Source organism: Polypterus senegalus, chromosome 14 (assembly GCF_016835505.1).
Source record: "Polypterus senegalus isolate Bchr_013 chromosome 14, ASM1683550v1, whole genome shotgun sequence".
NCBI classification, from domain to species: Eukaryota; Metazoa; Chordata; class Cladistia; order Polypteriformes; family Polypteridae; genus Polypterus; species Polypterus senegalus.
Window position 1 is genome coordinate 62963837 of NC_053167.1, and position 22792 is coordinate 62986628.

At 38.2% G+C, this 22792-nt stretch overlaps 1 protein-coding gene across 2 annotated transcripts in view; it reads left to right on the forward strand.

Annotated features, from left to right (window-relative positions):
• The window catches only part of spata1 (spermatogenesis associated 1), a 36063-nt gene that overhangs the window by 3315 nt on the left and 9956 nt on the right, over nucleotides 1-22792 (forward strand). The window contains exons 3-7 of one of the 2 annotated variants that reach the window (XM_039735075.1): nucleotides 9708-9825; nucleotides 17281-17334; nucleotides 17974-18316; nucleotides 19624-19771; nucleotides 21590-21632. In XM_039735075.1, the coding sequence (XP_039591009.1) occupies nucleotides 9708-9825; nucleotides 17281-17334; nucleotides 17974-18316; nucleotides 19624-19771; nucleotides 21590-21632 (706 nt within the window). The remainder of the gene's footprint in view (nucleotides 1-9707; nucleotides 9826-17280; nucleotides 17335-17973; nucleotides 18317-19623; nucleotides 19772-21589; nucleotides 21633-22792) is intronic. The other variant, XM_039735077.1, reaches the window with a different exon arrangement.

A 22792-nucleotide genomic window follows, 5' to 3' on the forward strand; every position in this document is an offset into this window, starting at 1 on the left:
TGCCTGCAACACGTTCCAAAACAGCTGGGGCAGGGGCATGTCTACCACTGTGTTATATCACCTTTCCTTTTAACAACACTCAATAAGCGTTTGGGAACTGAGGACTCTAATTGTTGAAGCTGTGTAGGTGGAATTCTTTCCCATTCTTGCTTGATGTACAACTTCAGTTGCTCAACAGTGCAGGGTCTCCATTGTCGTATTTTATGCTTCATAATGCGCCACACATTTTCAATGGGAGACAGGTCTGGACTGCAGGCAGGCCAGTCTAGTACCCGCACTCTTTTACTACGAAGCCACGCTGTTATAACACATGCAGAATGTGGCTTCGCATTGTCCTGCTGAAATAAGCAGGAACGTCCCTGAAAAAGACGTTGCTTGGATGGCAGCATATGTTGCTCCAAAACCTGTATGTACCTTTCAGCATTAATGGTGCCTTCACAGATGTGCAAGTTACCCATGCCATGGGCACTACCACACCCCCATACCATCACAGATGCTGGCTTTTGAACTTTGGGCTGATAACAATCCGCATGGTCCTTTTCCTCTTTGGCCCGGAGGACACGACGTCCATGATTTCCAAAAACAATTTGAAATGTGGACTCGTCAGACCACAGCACACTTTTCCACTTTGCGTCAGTCCATCTCAGATGAGCTCGAGCCCAGAGAAGCCGGCGGCATTTCTGGGTGGTGTTGATATATGGCTTTCGCTTTGCATGGTAGAGTTTTAACTTGCACTTGTAGATGTAGCGACAAACTGTGTTAACTGACAATGGTTTTCTGAAGTATTCCTCAGCCCACGTGGTAATATCCTTCACAGAATGATGCCGGTTTTTAATGCGGTGCCGCCTGAGGGATCGAAGGTCACGGGCATCCAGTGTTGGTATTTGGCCTTGCCGCTTATGTACAGAGATTTCTCCAGATTCTCTGAATCTTTTGATGATATTATGGACAGTAGATGATGAAATCCCTAGATTCCTTGAAAATGTACGTTGAGAAACGTCGTTCTTAAACTGCTGGACTATTTGCCCACACAGTTGTTCACAAAGTGGTGAACCTCGCCCCATCCTTGCTTGTGAACGACTGAGCCGTTTGGGGATGCTCCTTTTATACCCAATCATGACAAACACCTTGTTTCCAATTAACCTGTTCACCTGTGGAATGTTCAAAATAGGTGGTGTTTTTTGAACATTCCTCAACTTTCCCAGTCTTTTGCTGCCCCGTCCCAGCTTTTTTGGAATGTGTTATAGGCATCAAATTCAAAATGAGTGAAGATTTGCAAAATAACAATAAAGTTTATCAGTTTGAACATTCGATATCTTGTCTTCGTTGTGTATTCAATTATAGGTTGAAAAGGATTTGCAAATCATTGTATTCTGTTTTAATTTACGATTTACACAACGTCCCAACTTCATTGGAATTGGGGTTGTATATGATATTATTAGATACCTCTAGCGCAGATAAAGAATTAATATGTATCAAACAGGAGGCCTTTAAAATATAAACGAGAAAAAATAATTTTCATAACCATTTTTTTAACTTGCTTAGTCCCCTGCTCTGTCATACACAAGTTGAGCCTGTGCTGGCAGCAGATGTGATCCACAGTCCTTTGAAAGACATACTCTGGTTTAGAGTCACCATTCAAACTAGTCCACGATCAATCGGGAATATGAAAGGAACCCTGGAAAAAATCCAAGTCCACCCAGGAGAACCATGCAAACTCCACACACACAATGATCTTGGTTTCTAAAGCTGAGAGGCGGCAGTGCTAACTGTTATACATTACTAGGAAACCCAATAATCAATGCAGGATGAACACCTAAACAGAAGCACGTAGATACTGAAATAATTAATGTGTTTGTATTTCTTTATTACCAGTTACCATAATGTTTATAAGAGAGGTTGATCTTAACCATATACCAGTATATTAATTAGTCACAACCCTTCCAAAGCAGACTTTAAGTGATGGGTTTGTTGAGGAGACTGAAAGAGTTAAATTCAAAATGGCACAACATAACATCCTCAAACCCACATAGTCCAATACAGGGCTGCAGGCTACAGCCTATAAAGGAATGAAAATATTTAAGACAGATCAGATGATCAGAAAAAATAACAAAACTACTAAACAGGTGAGCAAGAGAGCTATAACCTGAAAAACCCAGCAGCGGAGTGTAAACAGTATATAAAATAGATAAGATCAAAAGTAAAGAATGATGGGAGAAACGGTAAACAGCAGCTAGTGTTGTTGAGGTTACAAAGTATGGCTACAAGGTTTCCTTCAATTTCATTGTAAACAGGATTTATACAAAATGATGCCGATTTTTAAAATTGTTACTAATGAGAATTTCACACATATACTTAAAATTTCAAGGTAGATGTCAGCTTTACTAAACAATCTGAAGATCAGTTAAGACTAATGTTTTAGAAAGGCCAATGGTGAAAGAATGTTGACATTATTAGTACATTTCAATATTTACTATTGCTTAGGCATAAACACTTTATAAACTATTTTATATAGATGAATACCTATTGTAAATATGGAATATTAGATAAATAATGAACAGAACAAAGATATATAGTTGGGTCACCTCCTTGCTGGGGCGGCACGGTGGTGCAGTGGTAGCGCCTCAAAGTTAGGAGACCCAGGTTTACTTCCCGGGTCCTCCCTGCATGGAGTTTGCATGGTCTCCCCGTGTCTGCGTGGGTTTCCTCCGGTTACTCTGGTTTCCTCCTGCAGTCCAAAGACATGCAGGTTAGGTGCATTGGTGATTCTAAATTGTCCCTAGTGTGTGCTTGGTGTGGTTGTGTGTGTGCCCTGCGGTGGGTTGGCTCCCTGCCTTGTGCCCTGTGTTGGCTGGGACTTGCTCTGGCAGACCCCCGTGACCCTGTGTTAGGATAGAGTGGGTTGGAAAATGAATGACTGACTGACCTCTTTGCTGAAACCCTTTTTAAAAGCAAAACAAGGTGGCAGCAGCCAGAATGAGATACTCTCAGTTATTAACAAGAGGAGGTCCTTCTCCTTCAGTTGCAGGTTCACTCTCTGTCTTTGGCTGTGTTATACAGTGATCATCCTGAAGGGGCAGAATTCATGGGATGTGGAGGAAGTGACATCAGTAGGCTTCCTGATAATCTCTTAGACTACTGAGAAGGAGTTTGGGCGTGGAGTGATTGTGCTTACTTTGTCAAAACCCTAAGTGCCAAAAAAGTATGTACAGTATGTTTACACTTTATATAAATAGAGATAGATAGATAGATACATGAAGACAGATCACAAAATGATATGCAGCAGTGAAAAGTACTGTATATTGCACAAAATATAAATATATAAAATAATAATGTAGAATTGTAAAATAAAGAGTGTGTCTGTTTAGAATTCAAATTGGTTTACTTTCAGTGTTGGGATGGATCCAGTCTATCTTGGTTGAAGACCTGCTTTGCGGAGTTAGGGTCCCTTTTTGAAAACAGCCTCATGTGGGGGTTCCCCTTTCTATTCAACAGAGGTTAGCTAACTGGAAGTGGTAGCCCATATCCTTGTAGTGACTTCCATGGGATGAGCAACCTGAGCAAGGGTAGTTTCTTTGAACTCTTCCTGTCATCCTTGAAAAGAGAGCAGAGCAGGTATCCTTCAATAAGGGCGCGTAAATAAAGGCGAGCTTCAAAAGGGCGACCTCAATTGGGCGCAGCGAATAAAGGCAAACAAAATTATTACAGAAAATGTGTTATTATTGTTGCTCTTCACATATTCCAGAGCCATTTGAACTAAATTATCTACGAGCGCCTTTATTCGCCGCGGTCAATTGAGGTTGCCCTTTTGAAGCTCGCCTTTTTGTGCGTACCCTTATTGAATAGAGCCGCAGAGCATGCTCCAAGACATCTGGATATGTTTTTTCAAAACTATTTTTGGAGGTTTTTATTTTTTCAAGTTAGTATTTATATAAAGCAATTCCCCAGCACTTTAGGAAAATGAACCCAGAATTTACCCTGAAATGCTTAAAGACAACATTAAATGTAGCACAATCCTTGTTTCAGAAATCTGTTGTATTATACAGTAACATAAGAAGTAGCAAAGTGCTTCTTTGATGTATATACATCTCTCTCTCTATATATATAAAATCCAATGTCTGTCTTCTTTTCACGAGTGAACTACTTAACAGATTTAGATCAGGTTTTTTTTCTACAATTTGCTTGATTTAGCAACTTTTGTCATTGCGTTAAATATTATGGTTCGGTTGCGGCACCAATTTATTCGTGTGAATCCGAGAGACAGGCTGCGGGCAGAGGGGAGTGGGAGGTGGGACCTCAGGAGTAGGGAGCTGGGTGAGGCCAACCTCACTCTCACACTAGCCTCCGTTCGAGTCACTCTACCTCTCACCACGTGTTGGAGCATACCTTGCCTCTGCTTAGTTAGCGATACCTGTTTGTTTAGAAGACATTATCATCTAGAGACTGTTAAGAACAGACCATACAACGAAAACAGGCCGACACTGAGCGAAAGAGAATCGCAAGAGCAAGTGAGACTGAAGAAGAGGCTAATTGATGTCAGCAATTAGTGATCAAATGTGCCAGAATTGTAAAGGCAAATGAGATGGAACAAAATGCCATCCAGCGACGTCAAAGAGACGCTGATCACGTGAGAATAGCTAGAACACTCTCAGTCAAGTATATTCACTACGCGTTATCATGCAGTGTGCCGTTACTGGTATATATATATTTTCCATCCATGCTTAGTTCAATACCAGTTGACGGTTTCCTATAGCCTGGCATAAGTCAAGAGCTGTTTGGAAGGGATGGTAATCTATCACAGAACACATTGACACGGGGTCAATTTTGAATCAAGAGTAAACTTAACCTGCATTCTTTGTTATGTGGAGAAAGCAAGTTCTTGGGAAAAAAAACACACACACACACACACACACACACACGAAGCATGATATGGAGATTCTGCACAGAAGGTGCCCGCTGTGGGGTTGCTTTGGAGCACTGAGGCAGTAGGACAAATCGCTGTGTTGCTCATGCCTCAAGTAAGTAAGCAAATATGTATTTCCCTTCATTGAACGTATTTGCTGAGATTTGTGGTAATTCTTAATTCACCAACAGTTTATTACTGACTAAGCCTTCCAGTGGTTCTTAATCCTATGATTGCCATCTGTTTTCCAAACTCTTTCTTAAATAAAATCCATATATTTCTTTGAAAGGAATATGTCCTTTAAGTACACAGCTTATTTATGTTTACAATTCCCTGTTAATAATGCGACTACAGCGTATTTTAGTTTTCAAGCCAACTGATGAATTTTTGTTTAAACAAGTTTGCAATAGCTGCCATCATTTATTAGCTTTGCCCCATTTTGTGTTTCTAAATATTTTATTTAAACAGAGAAGCAAAATCAGTGGTGTAAGTCATTTCTGGGATTGCGGTCACAGAACTTCAACAGACTATCTAATTCAATGTTAAAATCAATTACAAGATTAAATTGTTTTGAGCAAAAAACAGAAGTCAAAGTGGCCCCTCAAGAAGCCCTAATTGACTCCTACATTCTTTATACATCCTAAATAGCAATAACATAAAGAGTTCTGAATAGTTCAGCATTATTAAGTTGAACTTAGCTGGATCCTTTGGATGCAGTTTAGTGATAACTGTGGTTGCCTCACAGCTTCATCCTCTTAGTTTCATGTCATTATCTAGTCCTGTATGTGACGTTTGCATGTTCATCCTTTGTTACTATGTATTATATCCACACATATACCCCAGATACACATATTAATTATTTGGATCTCCCAGTTGTGAGGATGATTATGCCCAGTGCTGTGGTGTCACCCTGTCTTGGTTTGCTTCTTGCCTTTATACGTAATGCTCCCATGATGAACTTGAGTTCTGTAACTCGGTAATCAATAAAACAGGTTCTGAAAGATAACAGAGATGTACAGTATATATATATATATATATATATATATATATATATATATATATATATATATATATATATATATATATATATATATATATATATATATATATATATATAATTTTTAATGTAGGTAGATCATTTCGACCTGGTCATTTTAAAAGTAACTTGCAAGATGAAAAAGTGTGGGCACCCCTGATGTAGGGGAATAGCAGTGATGAGCAAAACTACAGAGATTTATTGCAAATAAAATTTGTGGCAAAAATGTGTTTACAACAACATTTATTTATATAGCACATTTTCATACAAAAAATGTAGCTCAAAGTGCTTTACATAATGAAGAATAGAAAAATAAAAGACACAGTAAGAAAATAAAATAAGTCAACATTAATTAACTTAGAATAAGAGTAAGGGCCAATGGCCAGGGTGGACAGAAAAAACAAAAAAACTGGAGAAAAAATAAAATCTGTAGAGATTCCAGACCATTAGACTCTGGGCATTCTACCTAACATAAGTGAAATAGTCCTCTTTGGATTTAGGGTTCTCACGGAAGGACTTGATGATGGTCATGTTAAAGTAATGTGTTTTCAGCAGTGTTTTAAAGTGCTCTACTGTATCAGCCTGGTGAATTCCTATTGGCAGGCTATTCCAGATTTTAGGTGCATAACAGCAGAAGGCCGCCTCACCACTTCTTTTAAGCTTTGTTCTTGGAATTCTAAGGAGACACTCATTTGAGGATCTAAGGTTACGATTTGGAATATAAGGTGTCAGACATTCCGATATATAAGATGGATCGAGATTATTTAAGGCTTTATAAACCATAAGCAGTATTTTAAAGTCAATTCTGAATGACACAGGTAACCAGTGTAGTGACATCAAAACTGGAGAAATGTGCTCGGATTTTCTTTTCCTAGTTAGGATTCTAGCAGCTGCATTCTGCACTCGTTGCAAACGATTTATGTCTTTTTTGGGTAGTCCTGAGAGGAGTGCGTTACAGTAATCTAGTCAACTGAAAACAAAAGTGTGAATTAATTTCTCAGCATCTTTCAGTGATATAAGAGGTCTAACTTTACTTATGTTTCTTAAGTGAAAAAATGCTGTCCTAGTGGTCTGATGAATATGCGATTTAAAATTCAGATTACAGTCAACGATTACCCCTAAGTTTTTTACTTCCGTCTTAACTTTTAATCCTAGTGCATCAAGTTTATTTCTGATAACCTCATTGAATCCATTATTGCCAATTACTAAGATTTCAGTTTTCTCTTTATTTAGTTTGAGAAAATTACTATTCATCCATTCAGAATACCAGTAAGACATTGTGTTAGTGAATCGAAAGAGTCAGAGTCATCAGGTGCTATTGATAAGTACAGCTGTGTGTCATCAGCATAGCTGTGGTAGCTCACGTTGTAACCTGAGATAATCTGACCTAACGGAAGCATATAGATTGAGAATTAACAGCGGACCCAGGATAGAGCCTTGTGGAACACCATATGGATATCATGTGTCTTTGAGTTGTAATTACCACAACTCACAAAGAATTTTCTCCCTGTCAGGTAGGATTCAAACCAATTTAAGACACTGCCAGAGAGGCCCACCCATTGACTAAGGCGATTTCTAAGAATATTATGATCAATGGTGTCAAATGCAGCACTCAGATCTAAGAGGATGAGAACAGATAAATGGCCTCTGTCTGCATTTACCCGCAAGTCATTTACTACTTTAACGAGTGCAATTTCTGTGCTGTGATTTGTTCTAAAACCCGACTGAAATTTATCAAGAATAGCATGTTTATTGAGGTGGTCATTAACTGCATAATGACTGCCTTCTCCAGAACTTTACTTAAAAAAGGCAGGTTAGAGATGGGTCTAAAATTTTCAAAACCAGAGGGGTCAAGATTATTTTCTTGAGTAGGGGTTTAACTACAGCAGTCTTAAGACAGTCTGGGAAGACCCCCATATCTAATGACGAATTAACTATGTCAAGAACATTATCAATTAGCACGCCCGATATTTCTTTGAAGTAATTTGTTGGTATTGGGACAAGGACGCAGGTGGAGGGTTTCAGTTGGGAGATTATTCTATGTAAATCAGGTAAATCTATCCTAGCGAAAGAATTTAATTTGTTTATAACGGGGTACTGGGGCTTAGGAGGATCCACAGTGTTGGGGAGATATACTATGTTATTTCTAATATCATTAATTTTTTGATTGAAAAATACAGCGATAGCCTCACAGGTTTCACTGGGCATTCCTTTGAGTTACCTGGGTTTAGCAGACGATTGATCGTCGAGAATAAGACTCTGGGATTACTAGCATTGTTATTTATAATCTTAGAGAAATAGCAGCGCCTCTCAAGACGGACAGTGTTGTTGTATTCTGTTATTTTAACTTTTAATATTTCATAGTTGATAAAGTTTAGTTTTCCTCCATTGACGCTCAGCTCTACAGCATGTTCTCTTTAAATCATACACTCTTTGGGTCTTCCATGGTATAACAATGCTAGAAGATTTTTCAGGTGCAACTGTCAACAGCAACTCTCACTTTAGTATTAAATCTTTCCACCTTACTATTTACATTATCCTCCCTATTATAGTTGGCACTATAAACGGACTGATTGCTTAGAATGTTTGTAAGTTTTAAAGCTGCTGCTGAGTCAAAGAAGCGTTTTTTAACAATATACTTCTCATGGGTGTTTTCTATCATTATTTCTATATTAAATAGTAGAAGAAAATGGTCTGATAGACCAATATCAATGATCTGCTTCACATCAACTTTTAGTCCTTTAGTAATCACTAAGTCTAACGTATGACCTGCTTTATGTGTAGGCTGATTAACGAGCTGCCTCAAATCAAGAGTCCTGGAGGTTCATGAATTCCTTTACTTTTTGGTCACATTGATTATCGAGATGAAAGTGAAAGTCGCCAACTATTAAGAGTGTGTCATAGTTCGTAATTAAAATTGACATTAAGTCTGAAAATTCCTCAAAGAAAGATGCCTCAAATTTAGGAGGTCTATACATGGATAATACTAGAACGTGAGAATCTCCATGAATAACAACGGCGAGATACTCAAAGGACTTTAGCATGCGATTTTTACAATTGTCAAACTCGGACCTCAATAAAATGAGGTTTGGCTTGCTTTTTTATTTCTTTTAGACTGGAATGCAGGAGATATTGCTCTCTATAAGAGTAATTCCACATCTGAAACCACAATTTGCCATCTAGTAATGCCACCCTGATCTTCCATTGCTCCTTTCATGTAGCTCCATGTACTCTTATGTGCCTCATGCAGTGCCTGCTTCCATATTCATGGCACCAATTCCACCTCACACCACTCATTTCGGAGTCAAGTCTGCACCCACTTTCCATCCATCCATTATCCAACCCGCTATATCCAAACTCCTAAAACCAAGATCCTTCCAGAGTTTCACTATTGGCCGTACACCCAGGCTAATTGATTTTAGTAGTGTTTGTAGGTAATGCTCAATAGCTGCACCCCTTTTCCACAGTCTGTGGCAGGATACATTTTGACACATTGCTTTTGCACAGGGACAAAAAGGTTGCAGAGAAGATGTAAATGTTTGTGCCAATGATACCAGTTGCACTTGAGGTGAACCAGTTTTTGTGCAAATTCAGTTTTATGGAAATCACTCATTACTAATGAATAGCATTGATGGCCTCTGCTGGGCTGAATAGCCTGTATATGTCAAAATTGTTCTGAGGTTCTGTTGCTCTAAGTGGTATTTTAATTACTTTTGTAATGACTTAGTGAGCCATTGCAGTTCATGTACTGCACACTATGTTTTCTAGGGTACATCCTGATCTGAATCTACGGGAGCTAAGGGAACAACTTGCAGATCTCTTGGGAGAAGATGTGACAACAGAAAAGTTTGCATTTCTCAAATGTGTGGGCAGAAGCTTGGCACTGGTAAGTGAAGATTTTACTTGCAAGGTTAGCATTCAGCTATAAACTAAAATTAAGCAATGAATACATTTTGATGCCGTTAATAACTTTAGGTGGAATTCTGCTTTAAAAATGCATGGTTATTGACTTGGGAAGGATACTGGGTAGTGGGTGGCATGTTCCCTTCAGGGTACCTTGGCTTCAGTATAATTCCTAGCTGGAGTATTTTTTGTGTGGAAGTTTTACTAAGAGTGCCCTCTAATGAACTGGCACCTGTTTTTGAAAGAATACGTATAGATGATAGTTATTTGTTATTCAGTTAGTGCATTGAGACAGTGGACTGTAAACCACAAAGTTGCTAGTGTAATTCCTGTATCTTACTGTCACTTTGTGTGACCCTGAGCAAGTCATATACAGACACTCCTTACTTAACAACCTACCTGTTTAATGACCATGTGGGTTTATGACTTGCTCTTTATGTTACGCTACTATATTTAACATTTATAAATATACTAAATATGTTATAAATGGTGCAAAGGTGACATTAACTCTTTTAGGACAGATGTTGACTTGCATTGAATTGTGACCGCTGTCACTGCCAATTCGCCGACTCTGATGGTGGCAGCTGCGCAGAGACAGCTAGGTGGCTGGCAGCTTACAGTGGCAGCTGTGTGAAGACAGCTCGGTAGCTAGTCTGCTGCACATTCATGCCAGCCACCACAGACAGCAATCTGGCAGCGACAGCGGAAACAACATGCAGCAAAAGATGCCTGAAACAGCAGCACCAGTGTAATTCATACTGCACAAAGAAGCTTGGCGGCTGGCAGCTTTGCCAAGACAGCTCGGTAGATAGTTGACACAAACCCACTTACCAGTACAGTATGCTTGAAATATCAGTAAGGGATGGCTCCTCTCTTATCAATCAATTTGCGTAATGACCTAGTCTATTAAGTGAGAAGTGTTTGTATTCCATAGCATTGTGTTATTGCATGTTTGAAAATGGCCAAACAAAGGCTGTTGATGGAAAATTGAATGGATGCCCATTTTCATTGACTTTGACATTGGATCACTGAACATGACAGTATGTTGAAAGTATTAAACCCACTTCAGGTTAGTCAAGTTATTTTTATCAAGTCAATAATGCCATCATGAAAAGATATATGTTTTCTAAAGGTACAGAAGCTGCGTATGTCTCATTAGTGTGCACTGTTGAAAATTGAAGCACTTATAAGTTGTGTATTTCTGTAAGGGTAGTGTAATTTGTCCTACCCTCGTAAATGATAAGATGAAATCAACTTAATTTGTAATTCAATTAACTTCATCTTGTTATTTATAAGTTTTATTTGTCTTCCAATTACTAAGCATCTCTTTTTCAAATTATATGCAAACAGGAAGCATTTTCTCACTCTATAAGTAGTTTTAACTGGATTTCTTGATTCACGTATGCTTCTGTGAGAGCAGGCCTTGCGTTTTATGTGACATTCCTTACCAAGTTCCCTTTTTGTTCCCCTGTTTTTATTTCAGCTTTTTATTATGCTGGTCAGTAAAACTGCTTTGGTAGTATTTCAGGGCTAAATCTATACATACATTTCCAATCTTTTTCACAGACGTTTCAGACTCCGTGGGATCCTCCTTAGAGAAGAAGAAAAAGAGAAACAGGACAGAGAGTCTCTTTACTAAACCAGCCAGAGAAATATTGCTTAGTGTGAAATAATAGGAATACTTTCTCTTACATTTTTATGTAGATCGTCATGAAAAAAACATCAGTTTCTCTGAATGATAATTTATCAGAAAAATGCTTGTTATTTCAATTCATTACTTCCCTCATTTTACTGGTATATCCATGCATAAATACTGTATTGTAATACTTTAATAGCTTTTTTTTTAATTTGACAGTTTACCCATCTTTCCATTTTTTTAATTTTTCTTCAGGCCAGGGTTGCAGGAATCAGTCCATTCAGTTACCACAAAATATGAATGACTCCTGGACGGCGAACCAGTTTGATAGTTTATTCTTACTTAAAATATCATAATGAAATTCAAATATATCATTACCTTGTAACTGTATAGTCTGTGCTGAATCCAAAAATTCATGGACCACAGATATAAAAGTGCACTTGTAAGAAAAACTCTTCTAGATAATGGTCATATTTAGTTTTAGAGTCTTCTTCTTCTTCTTTTGGCTGCTCCCGTTAGGGGTTTGCCACAGCGGATCATCTTTTTCCATATCGTCCTGTCCTTTGCATCTTGTTCTGTTACACCCATCACCTGCATGTGTGTTTATTGTTATATATGTAAGACCAGTCATTTATAGTAATAAAAGGCAAAGCCCTCACTCACTCACTCATCACTAATTCTCCAACTTCCCGTGTAGGTAGAAGGCTGAAATTTGGCAGGCTCATTCCTTACAGGTTACTTACAAAAGTTAAGCAGATTTCATTTTGAAATTCTACGCGTAATTATTATCCTACTTACGTACATATATACATCCATAGCCTGCAGCTCGGTCACCGTGTGAGGCGGCGTTGGGTCCCCCATCCCCACGCCTCCCACGTTGTTGGCTGCCTGCCTATACAAGACCATCCGTCGCTCCGGTCTCTTCATTCCCTTCCTTGCTTCGCCACGGTATTCATGTCTCCTTGCTGATAACTGCAGCCTTTTTATTTAATCCATAGCTTCTCTGATACTTTATTGTTCGTTTATTACACTTATAGTTATTGTATAGGTATTTTAGACTTAGTTTACTGTTCAGGTACCCATTTCCTTTATCGTTCCAACTGTACCCCCATTAACATGTCTGTCGAGGTGATCACCATTGATCAAAAGTACTGTCACTTACCGAGTTGTTTCCATGCCCGGAGATGGCACCTGCCTTTTCCATTGTCTTTGTTACATATTGCACGGCCGTATCAGGCTCACTCTTGATATGCGGAGGAACATGGTGTCTTATGTATTGAATGACTGGGACAGGTTCAAGGTGTGGACTGATGACGGTACAGGAGATAATTATACTACACAGGAGCACTATAAGAGTGAAATGCTTAAGCCCTTCACCTATGCATCTGCATGTGAGTTGATGACTGCCGCTGAATTATTCGGTTGTCACTTTCAAGTGTACTGAAATGGCCAAATATTTTACACCTTCCGACAACCGCCAATGCCTCTTAAACATCTTAGATTCACAGGTCACGATTTCAGTAGTGGACACATTGAAGTTTATGAATGTTTAAACTGTCAAAAGCTGGATGTGAAGTTATTGATGAAGCCGGTTGTATGCTTACAATGCTTGACAGATGCCGAATGTCATTTCAACACAAGTCCTGCAAACACTGTCGTAATTGAAACAAACCATGAAACTCAAACCGATTATGACAGCAGCAATCCAAGCTGTGAGAAAACAGTAAAAAGGAGGCGTGTCAGACGTCGTGGTACATTTTCTGATACAGCTAGACGGAAACAACTTCATGACGCTGCCGCCAAATACTTGCAGAAAAATCCACAAGTTAATAGACACGCTGTCGCTAAATACTCGCAGGCAAATCCACAACTTAATAGCGGGAATCTTACATCTTACATTCACGAGTAGCGATTTGGGTAGTGAACACTTCGATGAATGAAACCTGTTATCTTTACAACGGTTGACAAACACTGAATTTAACTTCAAAACAACACGTCCTCCAAATACGAACCTGATTGAAAGAAATAATGATAATCAAATCCTTGATGACAGCAACACTCATAACAGTGACAAAACAATTATATTGACAATCATGTTACGTTATTTTTAAAATTTTCCTTTTCTTTTTCATAACTTCTTTAACACATTACTTCTCCGCTGTGAAGCGCGGGTATTTTGCTAGTATGAACATAAACTGGCTGGTCATTCCATCAAGCTATGTCATTTTTTAAGGGCATGAGATACAACTCACCAATTGATTTCTTGTATTGTTCACTTGCTATGGGAATTTATGGAGTTACTACATGTGACATCACACCTTCCCATTTTGCTCTGTTTGTGTGAATGTCCTGCCTGAGTTTTAAAATTAGAAGATTAGTTCAAGTTCACTGTGGATTTATTGCTGTCTTTTACAAATATTTAGCTATAATGAGTCTGCATGTTCTTCCCAGGTTTGCATGGACTTTCTCCAGGTGCTCCAGTTTCCTTCTACATTCCAAAGACATTCAGGTTAGGTAGAGCAGAGATGCAAAATTGGCCCTTGTGTGTCCTCCCTGCTATGGACTGGTGCCCTGTCTGGTTTTTGTCCCTGCCTCGCCCCCAATGCTTACTGGGATATGCTCCAGCTCCCCTGTGGTGCTGCTCAGAAAAGGGCATTGTTTAGAAAATGGATGGATGGACAGATTTATTCATGAAAATAAAAATGGAATCAAAGGAAATGTGTCAAGTGTAAATTGCATTGCTCCAGATAGAGCAGAACTGTCAAATACATTTTCTTGCTAATCTGAACATCCATCCATTATCCAACCTGTTATATCCTAACTACAGGGTCATGGGGGTCTGCTGGAGCCAAACCCAGCCAACACAGGGCGCAAGGCAGGAAACAAACCCCGGGCAAGGTGCCAGCCCACCGCAGGGCACGCACACACCCACACACCAAGCACACACTAGGGACAATTTAGAAACGCCAATGCACCTAACCTATGTGTCTTTGGACTGTGGGAGGAAACTGGAGTACCTGGAGGAAACCCACACAGACACGGGGAGAACATGCAAACTCCATGCAGGGAGGACTCGGGAAGCGAACTGCGAGGCAGCAGCTCTACCCACTGCGCCACTGTGCCGCCCTGATCTGAACATTATTTATTATATTGTATAATAAAACAAGGAGAGAGTTCAGTATTAAATTACAACTCTTTGAATCAAGTTTATGAAGTTATTTCAATATTATACCACTTGGAAGGGCATTTATGGAGAATTTCCCACTACAAAGTTTGCATTTCGCATTTTTCCAAAAACGTGAACTGAGCATCAGTTTTGTAAGTCCCTTCTGAGAAGACATACATTGCGGTTTCCATATTCAATAGATTTCCTTTAAATTTATAATGGTGTACATACATTTCTGTTTTAACAGAAATAACTCTTCTCGAATGACTTCGCCTTGGTCAATTAGGTCCCCTTGTTGCTTTACCATTTCTCTTAGACCATCAGAGAAGGGCATGCAGTTTGTGCTGCAATTTTGAAAAGGGCGAGTGCGCAGTAAGAAAGCCATTCCTTAAAGGACCAAATAGGGCTGTGGACTCTAGCAGACTGGACTGAGTGAAGCTTAAAACATTCTGAAACCTGCAGCTCTCTTCATAATTCACACTTTCTGTGTAAACTTTACAAAGTCTGAAATGTTAATGAATCTTTTGTAATGATAGCAGCGATCCCCAAATGATTGCAACGGACCACAAAATGGTATTAATGTTTTGGTTCAGGTGGGGGAATTTAATTTGTGAATTTCAAATACAAATCATAATTTTTTATTCAGTATCCAAAACAAAAATAGGTGTGTTGATCCACTGGAAACCTTGGGTTTAAGGGGCTTCATGGGCCAGTTCAGAACAAGTGGTTCCATAATTTTATTAGTTGAACAGCTCAAGTTTGAAATGGATGGACTGATGCTCCTTTTAGCACTGCCCACACTTCTAATACAGTTTTATTTTATAGTGCTTTGTAAAGCAAATTGAATGATGCTTGGTGTGGAAGAAAGTGCATACTTTTTTTATTGTTTGATACCACAACATTAAATCTACAACTTTGGTTTATATTTATTTTACATTCTTTATTGTTTTTAGTATGTTATGATTCATTTTAATGTTAATGATATACTGTATTTACAGAGTAAATTTTAAGGCAGTGCCATCATAAACTATTAAACTGTTGTAATGAAAAGAGAAAGTGAAGGTAATTACATTTGCCGAAGTGACTTGTCAAACTCTTACATTTCAGGAAGAGATGTTTAAGCTATTGTCAGTACTTTGTGAATTTCCCCTAGGGATTAATAAAGTATCTATCTATCTATCTATCTATCTATCTATCTATCTATCTATCTATCTATCTATCTATCTAATAGTACCTTTCAGTCTTATCTATCTATCTATCTATCTATCTATCTATCTATCTATCTATCTATCTACCTACCTACATACTCCATTTTCACTGCCATACCTTCATCCCATGGGTTCTTATCCACAAAGTATTTTTCATCAGTTCATCAAGTTCCCAGCAGCCATTTCACCATGTGTATGCCATATTGGCATGAAGTGAGTCAGGGTGATATAAATTCATTTATCTTGACAATTTTTAAGAAATTACATTTCAGACTTTTACAATGTAGAAGGATCAAACTATTTTACTTGATAGAGTGATCATGTCCTTTTGTTGTGTAAGATATCATGACAAAAAAAAAACAAATAAATGAAATCAGAGCTTTTGTAGATGCACAATTCAGCCTGTTACTACAAGTTCGAAGGACTTACCTCTAACAAGTCATTCAGGTTACTGTTTCTGAGAGTTTATTACAAGCTTGTGATACAATAAATCAGTGGTTCCCAAACTCGGTCCTGGGGACCCACTGTGGCTGCAGGTTTTTGTTCCAACCAGATTCACAATTGGTGATAATAATCGATAACAACTGATCTCATTTAATTAACTGGTCTTTTTCGCTCTTCTCTTATTCTGCATTTAGGAAAACACAACAGTATGGATTTATCATTTAGAACACATTTAGAAATATCTTTATTTTTTTCTAAAGCTATAAATGCTTAACTGTCTTTTGTTGTTTTCCTATTATTTTCCCCTTTTCCTGTGTAGCGTGCGCCCTTCATTTAACCCTAATAGTGACAATTAACAACCAGCATAGCAGACACCCGGGATGATGAAAGCAGCAATGACTTCAGTGTCAGACCCGCTAATTAGTAAATAATATTAATAGTAATTAATTAAATAACCAGAACACTTGAAAAGCAGAATGAAAATCAGGTTGAAAATACTGTTTACGACTTAAAAAAAACAATATATTCCCCAAATAACTACTTATTACATTTTAATAAAAATATATCCAACTTAGTTTTGTGATTTCTAAATTGACTCCAAAATACAGAAACTGGGAAATAGTGACTCACTTAATTAGGCTAAGAGTCCAATGAGAAACAGAAGTTGGTTGGAACAAAAACCTGCAGCCACAGGGGGTCTCCAGGACCGAGTTTGGGAACCCCTGCAATAAATCTTTTGCCCAAGGACTATATTGAAATGTAGCACAAGGGGGCACTATACTACCACGTATCTCAAGCTTCTTTATTCATTTCAAGAAGGCTGCTTGGCACCAATGAGGAGACAAACGGAAAATAAATCTAAACATTTTTATAGCCACTCAATAGGCTTTCCTTATTTAAGTCATAAGGGATTCAAAATAATAACTTTAAAGTCCAAGTCAAGTTTAGTTGATCTGTTATCATTTGTTCTACTTTCTTTTTCAGGTGAAAGCAAAGCAAGAAAGAGAGCTGAAGGCAAAGTCCTTTCTGCCTCCATGCGTATGTGTATTGTTTCTTTATATGTCATTATTTCCATACATCTTGATAATTAATCCTGTATAAATATGGTTATTGTTCAGAATAGCCCTACAAATATAAATAAATATGCTTTTGCAAATGCAAGAACAAATTTTCAAATTAAATATACCCTAATGTTTATAATATTTAAATGTTCAGTACATTTTAGAAAGGTAGAACATAAAGTAGCACTGCTCTTACTACAAGAACTGACAGCAAGATAGAAAAAATAATTTGATGTGAAGGAAGTTACAGATGATCTGGCAGACTGGCTGGGCTGGAATGTGGTCCTTTTACTAAGACGTAGGATAGGTTAGGTAGACTCCAAAATCAGTCCTCACGTATTTGGTATATTGGAGACCCACTTTATGATTTGTTAGGAACAGTAGATGGTTCCTTGTTTATTTCTTCATCTTATGTGTCTCTAAAAAATATCCAAAACTGTTTTGTTGGCATCCATGAACAAGAAGTATATAAATTAATAAGTATCATCCAAGCAGCAGGGTGTAAGGGGTCAAATTACTAACATTATTTTTAAATGATTGATTTTGTTAACTTCTAGGATGCTAGTATTAAGGCTACAATTTAAAAAAAAATTGTAATTTTTTAAAACTATTCTAGGCACCTCAGCCAGAATTATATTTGTTACCACGTGGAATGTATCATGGAGGCCTTTATTCAGTATCTCCAACACCTGAACTGCAAGACATCCAGAAGGATGAAATCAAGAACTTTGTTTTCCCTCACAAGTTACCTGCTGAGAAAGCCTTTGCCAGCCGATTGCCAAGGCCAAAACACAGGACTTCTCAAAAACCTCATTCCGCAATGGACACAGAAGAGCGGGAACAGTTTTTCTGGGAGAAAGAGAAGGAAATGGAAATAACAACAGACCACCAGTGGAACCGAATCGAAGAGCCCCAGAAGAAATTTCAAGAGAAACATCCTTCTGCTGTAATGAAAACAGGTGAAATTATCAACAAGCATCAGCTAGTAGCGTAACATTTACTCTTACGAGGTATTCTAAACACAGTTGAATATGAAACATGTTATATTTTTAGGGAGTTAGTGAAGTGCTGCATTAGGGTATATTTTTAAAGGAGGAAAAAAGCTAAAACTTTGTCCCTAACTAAAGAGAAAAGAAGGTCAGCCTTCCTCAGGTGTGTGAATTTAAATTAAAAAATTAAAACTAGTAGGTGAGGAAAGCAGCCAACAGAGAAAGTGAAGGGAGAGATGATAAAGTTAGCCTGTGGTTTAATAATAACCTGTACAGTAGCATTGTCTGTGCCATACTTTCAAAAGCAGCAGCAATGACTGTTACACCCGAAAGTGCCTAGCTGGGAACATGGCTCTGCTTTATGAAGTGAGTGTTGGCAGAAAGTTTCCATATGTTCAGTGGTTGAGAGAAGGAGGTCAAGGGAGGATTAGTATCAAGGGCCATTGGAGGGCCCACTCACACATTGATACACATTCACTTATAACAATCAACTTTTATCTCAACATACACCTCTTTGAGATATTAGAGGAAGATGTGTTATGCAGAGTTATTCCTGCCTTACCTCCGATTGTGCTCAGACAGGCTGTGAACCCTATAACCATCCATCCATCTAACCTGCTATATCCTAACTACAGGGTCACGGGGGTCTGCTGGAGCCAATCCCAAACCAACACAGGGCGCAAGGGAGGAAACAAACCCCAGGCAGGGCGCCAGCCAACCGCAAACCCTATAACCATGTAATGTTAATAAACAATAATAAAAAAAACTGTAGCAGATTAATAAAATGGAGTTACTGATTTAGTTGAAATGAGATAGATGGATCTGATTGAATCACTGTGTTTCCAATGGGCTTGTTCTGAGCACATTTCTTGATTCTTCAGGAAAATGTTTTGATCTTTGTTCTATGGGGTCAGCACGGTGGTTCAGTTGCAGTACTACTGCCTCACAGTAAGGAGACCAGAGTTTGTGTTCAGGGTTCTCCCTGTGTGGACTTTGTGTGTCTGGGTGTCCTCTGGGTGCTCTGGTTTCCTCCCACAGTCCAAAGACATGCAAGTTAGGTGAACTGGTGATGCTAAATTGGCCATTGTGTCTGTGTGTGTTCAGTCTGCGGTGGACTGGCACTCTGATCCTGCCTTGTTCCCTATGCTGGATGGGATAGGCTCCAGCACCTCTTGCAACCCTGGTCTAGATTAAGTGGGATGGAAAAAATCACGTCTTTCTTCTATGGGTCATATTTTTTATTTGGATTTGCTCATCAAAATTCTTTGTCTTTTAAGTTGCAGAAAGGTTGCCAAATGGAAATATGCAGGGAAAAAGTAGAACTTTGAAGGATGTCCGGGTATCGAGAAATAACACCAGAGATTCAGGAGTCCCAGAATCCCTTGAGGACAAAGACTCTGAGAACTTGCAACGTCATCTTCTAAGGTTTGATTTTGTTTGTTTTTTTAACTCTGCTGGTGGGGTATAGTTTTGTATTCTACTTGCATCTTTATTTTTTCTCTTTGCTATGTTAACATAAGTTAACGATTAGGCTGTGTCTACACTTCTGTGTTATTTCTACATTACATGTCATTACCACACCAGTAAAATCAATTTGTTACTGAAGAGGAGCTCAGTATGTATTAAAAAATATGACATGCTGCACATTTCGTTAACATCTGCATGTGAAAGGCCCCTTGAAATCAATGAAAACACATCTGTTGTGTGTCTTAGCTTGTTTCTTCTATGCAGGAAAATGCACATCTCAGAAAGCACGCCCTTTGCCATGCACTAGCGACCACCTGAGCGTGCAACATCACACATGGCTGCCCGATCAATACCACAGAATGTTAGCCAAGCTGCCACACATCTGATTATAATTTTTGCAGACACGTGGCTCATTATTCCTAAAAATTGGAAAACCTCTGTGTTTTCATTAGGATTTTTTTGCCTTAGATACATCTTTCCTAGTTGTGGGACTTTTTTCTAGCTGAATTTAACATCTTCATTTTCATATCTGTGTTTTTATTCAAAATCTTTGTTTCAGAAAGATTTTAATTTTTTTCATTTACTGTTTAGTGCATCATGCCGCCATTTTAAAATTACAGTGGGTAGTGAATGGGTCACTAGGAAGCATTGTATGGTTTGGAGGTACCACAATTCCAATCACAAACACTTGCTTATAAATTCCTGCGCAATAACATTAGCTGTTCTTTGAAGGTTATGGATTTAAACTGTCAACAAGCATTGGCTTAGTACTTTAGGGTCTCAAGTACTGATTTAATTCTCAGTCTTAGTGTTTTGGCTCCAGTTGAATTATTGTGCTCATGTTAGCAACTCTTGTCTGATTATAATAATCTTTAAGCCCTCTGATTTTTCAAAGCAACCCACAGTCTATTTAGAAATGTTTTTGTACTAGTAACATTTATCTCCTTGTCTGCTGTTTATAACATCTAACAGTTGTTTTCTTTCATTTTGCCAGCAGGCCATTTGTAGAGAGTGGCTAGAAATTTAAAGGCAAAATGAGAGTGGTGCTGTGGTCCAGCTGAGCCAATTCAAGTACTCGTGTCCGGCATTATAACTTTCCTCCCTCTTTATTCTTAAACTTGGCTTAAATTCTCCCATGGAAAATATTTATCAATGTGTTGTAAAATGAAGAAGTTCTGATTTGTGAAGTAAGATGAAATATCATGTACTGTCATAAAATAACACACATCCACAATTCACATTGGACAGCATCCTAAAATATAATAAAGGGTATACTTATATAAAAATAGTGTGCATGTACACAATGAGACATTAATTTGTGTGCAAGTACAGTATGATGTGGAATTATGTGAACATTTGCTAATATACTGCTAATATACAGTATGTGAACAATATCACCTCTGTCGCCTACGCATCTTTAGGATGGGAGTTGACATGACTGCCATTATAATTGGTGAAGCATACATTGTTGGTACAAGTACACCACAACATATGGTTAAATAAAATGGCATGAAATGACAGCAGTGTTGGTTTTTTCACTACATAACTATTTTAAAATGAAAGGTAGACCCATATATCTTAAGTGTGTCAATGTGTAAAAAATTATGAAGAAGACACATTAACATTCATCTGTGTGAAGACTTAGCCTTATTCTTATAAAACAGTTTGAGGTACTATTCATTATAGAGACGTTCCATGTTTTTGTTTGCTTCTGGACTGTTACAGTATATTTGTTATATTTCCTGTTTATTGAATATATTTTGTTTATAATTGTAGGGAAATTGTGGAAAATGGCAAGAATCGGAAAATAGTTAATCAGGTAAGATCAGTGAGATCTACATGACTCACTTTCCTCCCACTTAAGAACCTGATTGGAACAAAAATCTGCAGCTGTAGTGACCTGCTGAGACCAGCACTAGGAATACTGGAGACTATTATGGACACAAACCATTTATCTGCTCATTTGTGAGGAAATCGGTCAGGAAAGGAAGTTTGTGCAGTGGGAAAGAGCAAAATCATGCTCAAAAGAGGTGTGAGTCAAATACCAGGAAGGCAGTATCTTTTGTCAAGTTCAGGGGCAAAACAAAAGTCAAAAAATAAAGAGAGGTTAATACCAAAAGAACTAATAGCAAAAAATCCCTGACTAGTACTTGATTTCGTTTTAATGTTTCTTTGCTCTAAAGATAGGAAACTATTGAATGAGTGCTGCCTTCTTTTATAGTCTGACGTCACACATCATGATGGCAGCAGGTCATGTGATCACAAGCAACATGCACCTGAGAACAATATAGCTGTGGCTGTGAACAACTCTGAACAGAACGGTGACGAGCACTGCCACACTAAACAAAGTGGAAAAAAACAGAATTAGCAAATGATATTCTTGAGCACAAGACACTTTTGGAAGCATAGTGAGGACAAATTCTGCACAGGCATTAAAAAAAACATTTCTTGCTAGAGAGAACTGTAGATTCATAAACACAGAAGGCACCCAAGCATTTCAATTGGCCCACTGTCAGTGAGTGTGCATGTACCCTACTTTGAAACAGCAGAAAATAGCTACATTACTAAATACATAAAACTGTGAGAAAATATTTTAAATCAACTCTACTAGCAACAAAGGTTTTAGTTTAATATAGCACCTTCATGTTTGCAAAAGCTGTGAGTTCTGTACACAAACAGATCTATGCCATTAATGGACAATACAATACTGTGTACAAAGACATGCATATCCACCTTAATAAAAGGATAAGTGTCTGTGTGTCTGTCTGTCAGTGTGTCTACCTGGTTGCTATGATTCTGCCATTCCAAAAGATGCCACTTCACAGGCACATTGCATTTGTCATTCCAATAGAAGGTGCATGACAGACATTAACACTGCTTTTACGAATACCATTCCAAATGGCATATAACAGTGACATTTGTCATTCCAGCAGATGGCGTGTCACAAAGATTTATAGTAATGCATTTTATTAATACATG